The sequence below is a fragment of the Dermacentor andersoni genome, chromosome 6 (assembly GCF_023375885.2).
Source record: "Dermacentor andersoni chromosome 6, qqDerAnde1_hic_scaffold, whole genome shotgun sequence".
Lineage (NCBI taxonomy): Eukaryota > Metazoa > Arthropoda > Arachnida > Ixodida > Ixodidae > Dermacentor > Dermacentor andersoni.
This window is the reverse complement of record NC_092819.1, coordinates 14,002,513-14,015,993: the sequence shown is the minus strand read 5'-3', so window position 1 is coordinate 14,015,993 and position 13,481 is coordinate 14,002,513. Positions and strand designations below refer to the sequence as shown.

Here is a 13,481-nt window from a genome sequence, read left to right as displayed (position 1 = left end):
CCATGCGGCACCTACCATGAAACAAGCCTGCACAGCTCTAACACACCAAGAGTCATGGCAAGGACAAAATTTCTACTTGAAATAAACTTTACAGTGTCATAATTCCCATTGCCACAAAGTCAGGACTACACAAGCAAATGGTAATCACTACTAAAAAAGATGTCATTTACCTTTATCAACGTACCTGGCTTTTTAGTTTCAGCAGCCCACTTATTATGAGGTTGGTGGCACAACAAAGAGGTGTTCCGTAACAGTCAAGTTTGTCATAAGCACTGATGTTATTTCAGTCACAGCACAATATTACACACAGAGGAACTTAGCCTATATGTAACCACCATCCTAGACCTTAGAATCACAAAATTGTGCTTGACATGTCTGACCACATTCACCTACAATTTTAAAAGTGTTCTAAGAAAATCTTTTAGGCCAGAAGAGTACATTAAATGAAGTCAGTATACACTAGTGCTTTGTTAGCCCACTTTATCGTTTCTTCGTATTTAGCACATGCAATGCCTATCCTAAACTTTGCAGCGGAGGCTGACATTACAGCCATGTGAGGCTTATTATTTCATTTGTTGTACCGTCAGGGCGGAAGCATCACGAAAGAGAGCGGTAATATAACTGATTTCGCTGAAATGCCGTAATGCTTGAGCTCATTTTAATGCTTGCGGTGTGAATAGCTCGTGACGAAGTGTAAAAGCTCGCCTGATAAATAATTCTACATCAGGTTTAACACATGTGCGAGTTAAGTCACAAAACTATGCGCGCTACGCAAACGTCGAATAAAAAACAACATAAGACACGACCTATCGTGAAGCTGCTGCGAATGACGTTTTGATCATCCACCGATTTACTACTTATTGTTCTGGTTATGAACAATCACAACCCAATAACTCGGGAAGAAATGTGAAATAAATGCGGTATACTACTAGGAACATACCTGCGAGTATTTCTTTAATCGCTTGCTGCTCCAAGGTGAGTTCTGCTTTGTCCTCATTTGGTTTATCAATGTCTTTTGCATCTTTCTGGGCTACTGATTTCTCGTGCTTTGGTAACCTCCAAACATTGTTCTTTATAAGGGGGATAACCAACTCCTCCTTCTCGGTCTTTGGTTGCGAACTGAAAAACAAAAAACCAAACAAACAAGACTCAATTTTTATATTCTCATGCTTACAGTGGACAACATTCAAATATATGTGAGTTACATAGACTTAGTTTGACCTTTCAATGGTTTGACAGCGTTTTCTCCAAGACAAGATTGTTCAATCCAAACGCAAACATGACAGAACTAAAGTTTGGAATGAATTTTTTTACCTTTTCACGATGCTTTTGTCAACGGAAACAACGTAATCCTTTTCTTCTTTGGCTTCACGCCCTATTTGACTTTTTTCACAGCTCAGTATTTTGTTTTCGACTTTTTTCGTGAATTTAAAGCTGAGACCAACTTTCTCAGCTGGAACAGCAGCTGCCATCTTGGGACCCACGAGACCACGGGCATTCGAGTTTTCCCAAACGTTTCGAAATCGCAACCAAGCCAAAAAATAAAGAACATGTTTCAGCTTATTATGTAGACTCGAGTGCAATTTCCACTTTTCGAGCAGATTTCATCCAAATGTTGTTTTACTATTCTAATAGGTTGCAAGGATCAAAGGAGCAAAGCAAGACATGCCAATGCGTAGCTGATTTTCCTTGATTGTCCCTAGACCCTGCTGCTACGCCGTTTGAACATGCGTTTGAAGCTAGACCAAGCTCCTAGCCAATCCGTGTAGCGCGATTTCCATGTGCGTTAGTGTGCTGCACGTCCTGCCGTCTTTAGCAGGCTGTATGTCTTGTTAGTGCTGTTTATTTAGCTGCAATATGGTAAGTTAATTCATCGTTGTGAAGGGTACCTAGTATGATGCATTTTACTTGCATGAATTTCGCATTCAGTGAAACGATTGAATTGAACATTCTGTCCTTGCGCTGGTGTCACTGCAGTTGCGGCGGCTCGCTCGCGAAAGGCGAGAATACTTGTACAGAAAATCAATCGAGGACAAAAGAAGAACCATCGAAGAGAAAAAAGAGCGCTTAAAGCAAGCACTAGAAGGTTTGTTGTATCGCACGGTCTACTACTATGACCGATGCATAGCGCACCGCAGAGCATGTGTTTTCCCGACTTTCATGTTCTTCTTATACTTCTCTTTTTTTTTTCTTTTAGAAAACCGCCCGATTCCCTATGAATTACGCGAGGAAGCTCTGAACTTGCAACGTTCCTTGGACTGGGATGATCCCGGAGGTGAAGGTAAGTACGTAAATTAAAAAAGGCACGTGTGTAATGTGTAGGTCGATGTTGTGGTAATAAGTTGACTGCAAACCTTGCATTAAATCGTTCTTAGCTTTATGGAAAACTTATTTGCATCATAATTCATTAACCTCTCCCTCCTCTTTTCTTTTTTTTTTTTTGAGATCGATAAATAACAAGCACAAGAGCCTTGCTTACGCATGTTGATGTTCACTGTTGACCAAGTAAAGTTTCATGTGTCTCGCATTTCATTTGTCTTTACTGCAGGTGTGGTGAGTCAAGAAGATGACGAGTACCGCTGGGCAGGGGTACGTGACCCCAAGATTGTCGTTACAACTTCCAGGGATCCAAGTTCCAAGCTAAAGCAGTTTGCCAAGGTAATTAATGAGCACTAATTACACCACAATTTCAATGGCACATTTGCAACTAATTTTGCAACTAATTACTGGTGTGAATGAGAATAATTTCCCATAGAATGTACCTTGGAAGCACTCCTGCTGTTTAAAATGGTGTATGTGTTTATCAATTTGCTTATGGCCATTTCGGGATCACAGGATCGAATCCCGGCCACGGCGGCCGCATTTCGATGGGGACGAAGTGCGAAAACACCCGTGTAAGATTTAGGTGCACGTTAAAGAACTCCAGGTGGACCAAATTTCCTGAGGCCCCCACTACGGCGTGCCTCATAATCAGATGTTGGTTTTGGCACATAAAACCCCATAATTTTATTTTTTACCCCATAATTTTATTTTTATGGCCATTTCAAGAACATGCCTTCTCTTCAAGATAGCTCTTTTTTGTATGTGTGTGTGTATGAAACTTGATGCCTTCAAACAGAACACCAACGCCTGAAAGCTGATCTGGCTTCAGCACACTACCAACATAGTATGTCCCTACATAAAGATTTATTGTTTGGTTGACTTAATCAGACAACTCATAACGTTGACTGGTGGACTATATTCTCTAGCTTAGAGCAATAAACAAACTTGTTACATAGCACAGCAGAAAATGACAGTGAAGTACAAACAAGAGTAAGCCATACAAACTGTTTTGACCAATGTTGATGCATATGTGCAAGATTTTAGCAGCCAGTGTTTCTTTGGTACAGGAAATTCGACTGATCTTCCCTAATGCTCAGAGGATGAATCGTGGTGGCTATGAAATGAAGCAGCTCATTGAAGCCTGCCGAGCAAATGAGGTCACAGACTTCATTGTTGTTCATGAGACCAGAGGCAATCCTGGTGAGTTTCCATGATTCCTTTCATAGGAGCTTCCGAGAGTCACTGTGCCAATATAAAGATTATAAAACTGGAATGGGCAACCACTTCCTGTAATCCTTACAGATGGCCTGGTGGTCTGCCATCTTCCATATGGGCCCACAGCCTATTTCACTATACTCAACACAGTCATGCGGCATGACATCCCGAACATTGGCACAATGTCTGAAGCTTATCCCCATCTGATCTTCCACAACTTCAAGACCAGGCTCGGAAAAAGGGTAAGCTCTTCTTTGGATCCAATTCTCTGGTGCTGAAAAGACAGGTGCGATAACCAACACCAGCTGCTTGGTTTGCGAGTGAAATGGCATGACATTTCTGTTTGTGCCAACTTTTATCATTTTTTACAATTTTATCGTACAATGCCTGATTTTTAGCGCTTGTTTATGTCTGTTGTATTGGTGCAGATGTTTTATTATTTGTGTATAGTTCAGTGCAAAAGCAACTTTAAAGAAAAGGCAAATACTGTCACTGAGTGATTCTTTATGGCCAAATTTTTCAGACCCGTTGACTACACAGACATACCTGTACAACAGCGACATAAACTGGTGGAGCCAATGTATAATGGCAGCTGAATCTTCGACAGCTGTTATGTGAATGCTGAGTTATTAATTTTGGCTTGTCTTCTGCACAGATCATTGTTGCTGCGATTATATAGAGCAGAGCACCTGTTCACAGTACCCCTACAGAACAAAGTCTGCGAATGTTTAAGAAACATATTGAATAATCATGATTTTTAGCATATTTTCATGACTTCAAGCATTTTTTGCCTTCCACTGTAGTGTTCTTCAAATTATATAATGTTGGCAGGTCTTCATTTCAAATGACAAGATGTGCCCTTGTTTTATTACTCATATTATATGTATCACATAGGAAGCCTTGACCAGACCGTGGTAGTGCTTGAACTTGGGAATTCTTATGCTGCTGCGTGTGAGTGGGACCACTGAGTGAGGTACAGGGGACCTTCACATCTGCATCGTAATTTGTGTGAATTGTATGTCCTAGAGTAGCAGGGTCTTGCAGCTATTCCGTCTTGACGAGTCATGGCGAGATGTAGTGCAGTCGGCTTCCGTTCATTCGACCCTGATAGTATGAATCAAATTGATGGAATTGTCCAGCGGCTAGAATTGAGCAAGATGCGCAAAAAATGACAAAACACACAGCTGATTCATTTGGCAGTATTTGCCCGAGTTTAACACGCCTCCGAATCGAATGTGCACCAACTTTCTATGTGTCCGAAGTAGGAAACTAACACGCAACCGGTTTTAGGGAATGGCACCCTGTTTCCTAAAGTCAGCTTCGTCCCTAATATAGCTGTATTGCAGTTTGTATTATTGTAGTTTGCAATACAGCCATATTATGCGGTAAAGCGTAGGGACACCGCAAAGGCAGTTTTGGTTTCATATCTGATTGTACCGCACAGGTAATTTTTTACCCAATTTTCTTGGAAAACGAAAGCTACCCATTGGAATAGGGTAAATGCTGTAATTAGACATTGTGAGCTACCATTATTACTTTAAAATCTTCCTAGGTTGGGTCACAATAGATGGGAGATGACATGCGCCCAGTGCATTCTCTGTCCCCTAAGCTCTGCCGCCACAGATGCTGTTACTAAAGGGGTCATTATAGGGGGCCCCATATGGGTCAAGTATGTGCGTGGTCAAGTTTGATTTATCTGCCGAATGCCAATTATAGGATCAAAATAACAAACATTTCGGCCCATAGAAATGCATGGGCACCAGCCGACACCTTCGGTCGGGATTGAATTAACAGAAGTCTACTGTAAAGTAGCACCATTAAGTGCTCTGGTCACATGAAATCATAGACCACCTGCCCCTTCTCCCCTTACAGGTGGTCAGCATACTCAAGTACCTCTTCCCCGTCCCAAAGGAGGACTCCCACCGTGTCATCACTTTTGCCAACCAGGATGACTACATATCTTTCAGGTGAACAGAACTTCTTTAACTACACCGTAAGCACCACAAAAAAATATACATTAAAAAATAAACAAATTAAGCATACCATGTGGGCATAGGATGCTTGTCTGATAGCGCATCCTTCTTTATCTTTCAGGATACTATTTGCTTTAGAGGTAGTATGCTTGTAGTCCCAGCAAAGTAGTTTGCCAAGTTGAAATCAATAGCTGATTGTTGACTTTAGTGCATAGATGGCTTCGTTTCTTGATATGACAGAATTTGATGTGCCATTCAAGTGTAGTTGTGACCTATCACACCATTGCAGTTTGCTACAAAAGCATTTTCACAAATGTTTCAAAGTATCGCTATAAACAGGGATTCGGGTATAGCAAGCTGAAACCTTGCACAAATGTTGTGTGGAGTATCTGCATAATGATGCTGTTTGCTGAAATCTGTAGGATTGGTACATTCAATTTATAAATGAAACCAGCAGTTATATCGAGCATAATCAGCTGCTGAATGATGGTAAACAGCATTGAATATGAAGACCAACAGAAGGAACACATACCACAAAGCACTGCGGTATGTGTTCCGTTTGTTTGTTATTGTTTTCAGTGCCGTTTACTGTCCCAGGCCATGTTGAACCAACCACTTCACACCCTTCTACAGCGATAGAGGTTAGGTGCGCATGTGCCACCATGCCAAAACCTGTTACGCATGAATGGTCACTCCCTCTTCCCATATCCGAGACGTGTTTATACATAGCAAGTGCTGCGACACATTGTGTTCCACACTTTTTCCAAGTCTACACAGTGGTTGATAACATGGTTTACGGAACGTGGTCATCACTGAGTTGTGTTACACAAGCTGCAATGAAAGATCACTTCGTCATCTCATGTCACCTTGCACTCTTTCTTGGCTGTTCATCATGTGTGTTCTGTCGACATTTGCCTGGACTCGTTCCTTTCCATGAATCCTAACGGCACATAGTCAAATGCTCCTGTAAGCTAGGAGTTGTTTAGATGTGCAAAAGATTTCTCATATGTGATCTTGAGTAAAAATCTGGATATGACAACTGCTTCCAGTCACCATCCCCCTCCCTGCTATCTCAATTTTCTTCTAAAGCTCCACCTACACAAAACCTTGTCACAAAATACCCATTCACTTATTAAGCAGTACATCACTGACTGGCCACATCAGCTTAATGTATGTTGTTTCGAGAGTGTCTAAACTTACTTCGCTGGCTGCAAACACATCTTGGGAATAATATAGTAGTTGGATGCTAAACTGCAATTGGCCACAAGTACACAGGCACATCCCAAGCGTGCAATAAAATTTTCTTCGTAGAAAAGTATGCAGAATAAAGATGGGACATGGAAATGATTGATAGAACAGCATACCGACTAACCTTGTGACTATTTGCAAAGAAAAAATGTCTCCTACATAGTGTACCCCCTATTACAAAAGCTTTTGTGGTAAGGAATAAAATAATTATAATTCATTGCACCCAATGCACCCACCCTCAGTTTGGAAGGTGCAGAGGATAGGTCCATGGACAACCAACTTATTATAAGCTCACGTAAACTTCTGGTAAAGTGGAGCTGGATTTTCCTTTTTTGTCTTTTCTTTGACAAACTTGTGGGTTTTGCAAACTTTTTGTAGTAGGCTCTACATATGGTTTTTCCAGACATAACAAAAAGGTACAAGACGAAGACTGTAAAAAAGAACACCATGAGTGAGTTTAAGAGATATACATATTTTATTTGAATAACATGCTGCCTATCCTGTTTCCCATCTTTGCACCATTTACCCCCTACCAACCAGCCCAAGTATATACTAGTACTGTAGAGCTGTGTTGGACAAAAACCCAGTTTTATATTGTATAATTGCGCATTCTCTTCTCTATTTTTTAAAACAGGCATCACACTTTCAAGAAAGAAGGAAAAGACTACCAGCTTCAGGAAGTTGGTCCACGGTTTGAGCTGAAATGTGAGTGGGTTCTTTGCTTAGATCATCACTCCATCAATGCTAGCCACAAGCTTTCATTTGTTTGCTTCTGTTGCAAGTGACAGAGAGTTTGGCTAAGGCTAGTGAGCATGCTGCTTTTCTTTGACTGTGGTGTTTTTATAAAACCTGCCTTGGTGACCATGTATTTAGACATTAAATGTCATGCAAGCAAAGTACACAGGATAAACCTGAACTCATAACTGTGCTTACTGTACAAGCATCAGTAATTTAAAGCATGAGGCACGCTGCATGTAATCACATAAAGGAAGGGTGAAGCTTCAGCAACGTGGTGGTTGTATAAACAAACTGGTTCCAAACATGCTGTTCAAAAAGCTGGGATTCTGTGCTTTGCAGCATAATCGAAGTTTCACCGTAACTTTTTTGAACAGCTTACTTAACCTTATTAGAAAAAATGGTGCTCTGCTGAAAATCATGTCGGTACGTTTTTGTCATCTGATTCTGTGCTTTGCAGCCTGCATTTCTGCATCTGTCGAATAAGTGCAGCGAGTGATTTCATATTTGTCCTGCCTTCTTTGTTATGTTGCTTCTACTTGCGCAATTTCAATATCCAAATATGAGCAACAAGCCCAGCAGTGTGTGATGTCAACTACAGAAATGGCAGAGTGGCTATGGCATTCTGCTGCTGAGCACGAGGTCACAGGTTCAATTTCCAGCCACTGGTGAAATGAAAGAACACTCATCTACTTAGACTTAAGTGCACATTACAAGAGCCGAGGCAGTCAAAATTAGTCTGGAGCTGTCCACTATGAAAGTGCATTCCTCATAGCCGAAGCGTTGCTTCGATCAGTGTGTGTTAGGCTATGGCATTCTGTAGCAAGTTTGAGACCGAGCCACATTCTGATGGGGGCCAAATGCAAGAACATTTGCATGGCGAGATTTTCATGCTTATTAAAGGACACTAAAAACTGCAACACTAAATGAATTTAGGCTAGTTAAATGTCTTTTCAAAACTCTTACTATCTTAATTTATTAGGAATTTCAAGAAAAAGTGAAAACCAATGCTGAGCCGAACTTCATTGCTGGCGTCTGGATGACATCACAGATTTGAAGGGATGTTCTTGTATTTGGACTCTTCGGTACAGGAGAAGTTCTTAAAGGGGCCCTGAAACACTTTTCTAACCAACCATGGAATGAAATCACTGTTAAATTATGTCACTTCATGAATATGCTGCCGGAAAATTTTGTTGAATCCTTTAAGCACAAGCAAAGTAAGGTGTACTTACCAGATTGATCTGTGGCTTTGTCTCCTTTCATTTCCGCTAGCGTGCTAGAAGCTACACAGGGGAGACGGCAAGGGAGCAATGCTCTGGTGGTCCTGCCCAAAAGTTGAACGCGAGATGGCTCGTGGCGGCCACAGTATATATGCCTCGCTTTTCGTCTCCGAGGCCACGTAGAGTAGACAGAGCTGCTGTCCTATTTAGACCAGCATTGCATAGATGAAATGGTTTTTCTGTCTTTGAGATCGCAGACATGTATAGTTTTCATTTGTTCAACTCAAATAAACAATAATTGCATTACTGAGAATGTTCTCGCGATCACAAAATCAGCCAATAGTTGTTGTAGGTCCAGTGACGCTGCACGACATTGCCGAAGCGAGTTTTCATTGCTTCAGACGCGAGGTTGTAAATTTTCTGCTGCATGCAGTACAATAATATTTGGTTCACATGTTCGCAGGAGCCTCGTCAAAAGCTCGCAATTTGAAGCTGTAGAATCTGTACCACATGCTTCTCATGTAAGCAATTGCAATTAGCGAAGGTAAATGTTGAGAAAAATAAGATATTTTAATTTGCTACTAAAGTTAGTCTTAAAACACCTCACATGATATCCAGTCTTGACATAGCGCAAAATTTGCTATCATACAGCAGTGAGACTAGGTATGACGAAATAGCTCATAAACAAACTAGCGTGCGGCATACAGTTCTTTTGGCTGTGCTTGCATGTGAAAGCCACAGCGATAGCAGGAACGAAGCAAGCCAATGTGTCGCGATGCATACACCTCCGCAGTATTAAAACAGAAACAAACTCATTCGAACAGACAAGCATTCTAGTAAATTAAGTAGGGCACCCTAGCACGTGCCAGCATTTTTTCTGCAGCTTTGAGGATTTGCTTTCTGAACTTAAGAAAGAAAAAACTGCTTGAAATTAGGTCAGCACTTGTTAAAACAGTGTCAGGTGGTCAAACTAGCGTTCTCTACGACCACCCCTCTTGTATCCCTTACGTTACTTCAGAACATTAAACTCGATTGTATCTAAAAAAATATAAAGAAAACTTTCATTAAAGCAAAAGGTTTTTATGCTAAATGCCAAAATAAATTGCAACTGTACCTTCATTGCATGGCTAACTTCACACATTGTTGAAGAGTGAGTCGTGTAAAAAAACATTTGCATCCTGAAAGTACATGGAAGCTTGCAAGTGTTTCAATTTCACAATTTTTTATCCCCCAACAGTGTATGAAATCAAGTTGGGTACACTTGATGTCGCTGCAGCGCTGGATGTCGAATGGAGCTTGCGGCCATACATGAACACTGCCAAGAAACGAAGATTTCTCAGCGACGAGGATGCCTTTGATAAAGAAGGAACTTCAAAATAAATGCTTCAATAAATCAGAGAGACCACCTAAAGAAATATTTACTTGTTCACAAGTACAACAGTGCTCCATTTTTTGTCTTGCAATCATTCCACCAACAGAGCCATTTAGAGTTTGCTATAAGTAACTTTAACAAGAACAAGTATTGGAAACAAGCATATTTAAGGCTCCTGCAAGTATTGATTTTTGTACTAGCAACTGTGTAAATACAGATAATGGACATCTAAGGCACTTGTCTACAGAAACATTGAAGTGCTTATTGAATATATTTAGAGAAATGTGTAGCTTTACAACACTACATGTAGCACAAGCGTTGTGATAATATACAAGCATGCAGCTGTAGCCATAGCGCTAAAGCAGGCCATTTATTTTAGAACACTAGTGTTAAGTATTTCCACAGGTCTGCTAGAAATAAGATGTTCGTGTGAGACCCACTACTTATTAAAAGTGGATTTGCACCACAACATATCTGTTACAAAGGCAACACTTATGCTCTCCATATATAGACTTGCACTGTGCCAATTCATAACTGTCACCTTCACAGAGGAATTGTAGGTACAAATAATTCACAATGCATCACTTCTAGAACAGAATTTCAGTGAACGTAACTTGCTCAATATAGTTGCCTACAAGTCAGCTGACTTATGTTCCTTGCGTTTTTGGCACTATTCATTTATTGTACAAGTGCTGTCCAAACAAGAAGCAAGCACTGCTGAAAAAAATGCCACAAGGACTGTTGTTAAAAAATTGCTTTACTGTGATATAACTCGTAACAAACACCAAGGTACAAAACTGTAAAGAAGGCAATCGGTACTCGGCATTGTAAAAAAAATATTGTACAATTTCTATCATTGCATAGCTCAATTTCACTGGCACCTTTTAAACATGTAGGCACAAAGCAGGTACTCGTGATATTTTTGTGATGTGAACCAGCAAGCTACATGGGTCACAATTGTGGCTCTTAAATATAATTTTATCAGGAACAAACATGGCTGGCACGAGTGCATAAGGCACTTCCAATGTTGAATGTCATAACGAGGCATCTCCTATTGCTCATTTTTTTAGTCTTCCACAATGAAAAGTTTAGTAAATGGTACTTCAGTAACATTGTTGTGGCACCAAAACAATTTCCGCCTTATCAATGAGGAATGACATGAGGCAACTTGTGCGAGGTCTTCGGTGGCAGCCAAGATAAATGTGCTAAGCTTGCTTGACTGCCCCACACCAAAGTGCACCACCCACAGAATCGCGCTTTGCTCCTGAAACTTTGCTGAAGAAGTTGACCTCTTGCCTCACCCTCAGCACACCAAGGACAGCAGTCATGAGGGCTTCCTTAAACTTGACAAGTTCGTCCGTCGGCACGGTGACGGTAATATCTTGATGTTTGAGCATTTTGGTCAGCTCGTCCACAAGCATTTTGTTACGGGCACCACCACCAGTTACCAGCATCTTGCAGTGGCCCGGATACTCGTCACCAACTCTCTTTTTGACAGCACACACCGTTGCCACCACCTGGTTGCAGATGTGTGCCATGAAAGTCCGCATGGCATCGGGAGTGGACAAGTCACGGGCACATATCAACGGGTAAAGGATTTCTGGGCCAAAGTCCACGCCGAGGGACTTTGGCAGGGGTTTCATGTAGTAGGTGAAACCATCCAGGTCCTGCAGTAGCCGAGTGTTAACAGTTCCCGCAGCTGCTATCTTCCCTTCATTGTCAAAAGTTTGACCCTCATGCTCAGCGAGGAGGTTCAAAAGCTGGTTGGCAGGACAGACATCCATGGCAAAGCTGTCTTTGTTGCACTTGTCAACATATGTAAGGCATGCCATGCCTCCTATGTTCAGGAAGTACTGGTATTCGCTGCCAAAGAGCTTCCTCTCTGCTGCCAGCGAGAATGGGGAGCCTTGGCCTTCCAGAGCAATGTCTACTGATCTGAAGTCGCTGACAGTGGGCAGTCCAGTCACAGCAGCAACAGCAGCGCCATCCCCGACTTGCGCAGTTGTCAGCTGAGCTGGCTGATGAAACACAGTGTGGCCGTGACAGGCCACTAAGTCAACTTTTCCCTGAAGCTGCTTGTCGTGGATAAAAATGTTGACGCAGTCTCCGAGGTAGCGGCCGTATTCGGTGTGAAACAGCTGGTACTCCAAGGCGCTCATCGAGCGCGCTGCGTGCTGGAGCTTGTTTGTCCAATATTTACCGTACGGTTGGCAATTGGTGTGCTCGATTTTGTACTTCCAAGTGTCGCCGTTGACCTGAAAAGTCACGTAGATGATATCGAGGCCGTCGAGCGAACTGCCGCTCATGACCCCGATGACCCTGTAATCGGGCATGTCTTCCGTGACTTCAAAGGAACAGATCCCTGAAAGCGAAATAAGCTGCATTAAGCGCTATGTAAGCCATTGCATCGAGAACAACTCGAGAACAACTTCCAATTAATTTATGTAGCAAAACGAATCTCTTCGCACCGATGCGAATCACGGAGTTTAACCTACTTTTGACAAGCTCCACGCCCTCATCAGCTGTACAACATAGAAGCATTTAAAAGTTAGGGCAGGACTTCACCTTTTTCGTATCAAGTCTGAAGAGACAAATTGGCGGCAACACGTTAACTCTCTGTTAAACTCTTATAAAAGAAAAACAAAATGTATTCTTACTTAATCTGCAGCCACAGCCACGTAGTCGGACACAAAATGGAAATCTTGCAGCATATACTAGCGGCTACCCAGTAATGAGGTTCGAGAGATATATTGCGAAAACCGGCGAACTTAACCACAAGAAAACTGGGTTAGTGTCATAACAGGAGGAAATACTTCTTATGTAGATGTCCCACAACCGGCGTCAAGGATGCGACACTCACAACGTAAGCCATTAATGTTTTATGGAAACCGCCGCATCACTCGTTGGTATGAGCAGGCACCCTAACTATTCTAGACCTTATCTGACATAGCGTACCGTGAGGCAACCCACAGGCGAATCATGCGCTGTACGTCAGAGTACTTGCATAGGTACTTGCACGGAGCGTTGTACACAGATGAAACACACATTAACAGAAATCTCGGCTCTCTCGGCAGATGGCGTTGACGTCAGCTCAGCGTCATTTTGCTTCGCAATGTCGATGACAATGCGAGCAGGCTAAGTACTGAGGAATTCTTGTTGCGCGCACAAAGGTACATGAATTGCCCGGCCTAAGACAACAGCGCGTCACAGCGCTTAGCACCGATGAAACCCAATCATGGTCGATAGGGATCGATATCTACGTTCAGAAGGTAAATCAGATGCGACTTGGCTGATATCTGTCGTATACCGGGCTACAGTGTACTAGAAGTGGGCAGTGGGCTTCATAGCCGGCAGAGTCAATGTGGTGCGGTGCCTCCGCGAACGTCGACAATATGT

The 13,481-nt window shown here is 42.1% G+C and overlaps 3 protein-coding genes across 5 annotated transcripts in view; 1 reads left to right on the top strand and 2 right to left on the bottom strand.

Annotated features, from left to right (window-relative positions):
* Positions 1–1,630, bottom strand: part of LOC126521239 (G-patch domain and KOW motifs-containing protein) — a 45,298-nt gene extending 43,668 nt beyond the window's left edge. Inside the window, exons 1-2 of one of the 2 annotated variants that reach the window (XM_050169886.3) lie at positions 1,315–1,630; positions 941–1,119 (exon numbers count right to left, since the gene is read on the bottom strand). In XM_050169886.3, coding sequence (XP_050025843.1) covers positions 941–1,119; positions 1,315–1,472 — 337 coding nt within the window. In that variant the 5' untranslated portion in view covers positions 1,473–1,630. The remainder of the gene's footprint in view (positions 1–940; positions 1,120–1,314) is intronic. The other variant, XM_055065863.2, reaches the window with a different exon arrangement.
* Positions 1,631–1,745: 115 nt separating this feature from the next.
* Positions 1,746–10,151, top strand: LOC126521240 (U3 small nucleolar ribonucleoprotein protein IMP4). Its single transcript, XM_050169887.3, has 9 exons — positions 1,746–1,860; positions 1,978–2,086; positions 2,198–2,281; positions 2,549–2,658; positions 3,390–3,522; positions 3,625–3,779; positions 5,410–5,504; positions 7,393–7,463; positions 9,951–10,151. Exons 1-9 carry the CDS (start codon positions 1,858–1,860, stop codon positions 10,091–10,093), a joined length of 903 nt encoding a protein of 300 aa, XP_050025844.1. The 5' UTR covers positions 1,746–1,857; the 3' UTR covers positions 10,094–10,151.
* A 673-nt stretch (positions 10,152–10,824) lies between these two features.
* On the bottom strand, positions 10,825–13,175 carry LOC126521533 (anhydro-N-acetylmuramic acid kinase-like). 2 transcript variants are annotated; one of them, XM_050170234.2, is made up of 2 exons: positions 13,041–13,175; positions 10,825–12,447 (listed from the first exon to the last, which is right to left on the bottom strand). In XM_050170234.2, the coding sequence occupies exon 2, from the start codon at positions 12,416–12,418 to the stop codon at positions 11,291–11,293; it is 1,128 nt and encodes a 375-aa protein (XP_050026191.2). In that variant the 5' UTR covers positions 12,419–12,447; positions 13,041–13,175; the 3' UTR covers positions 10,825–11,290. The 2 variants fall into 2 exon arrangements, with proteins under 2 accessions (XP_050026191.2, XP_072144736.1); XM_072288635.1 differs by lacking the exon at positions 13,041–13,175 and adding an exon at positions 12,743–13,028.
* Positions 13,176–13,481: the final 306 nt, after the last annotated feature.

Coding starts and splice junctions, on each gene's coding strand:
- LOC126521240 (XM_050169887.3), top strand. Junction 2,282..2,548: donor GGATGATCCCGGAGGTGAAG/GTAAGTACGTAA, acceptor TCTTTACTGCAG/GTGTGGTGAGTCAAGAAGAT. Junction 7,464..9,950: donor TCCACGGTTTGAGCTGAAAT/GTGAGTGGGTTC, acceptor ATCCCCCAACAG/TGTATGAAATCAAGTTGGGT.
- LOC126521533 (XM_050170234.2), bottom strand. CDS start 12,418: ATGCCCGATTACAGGGTCATCGGGGTCATGAGCGGCAGTTCGCTCGAC.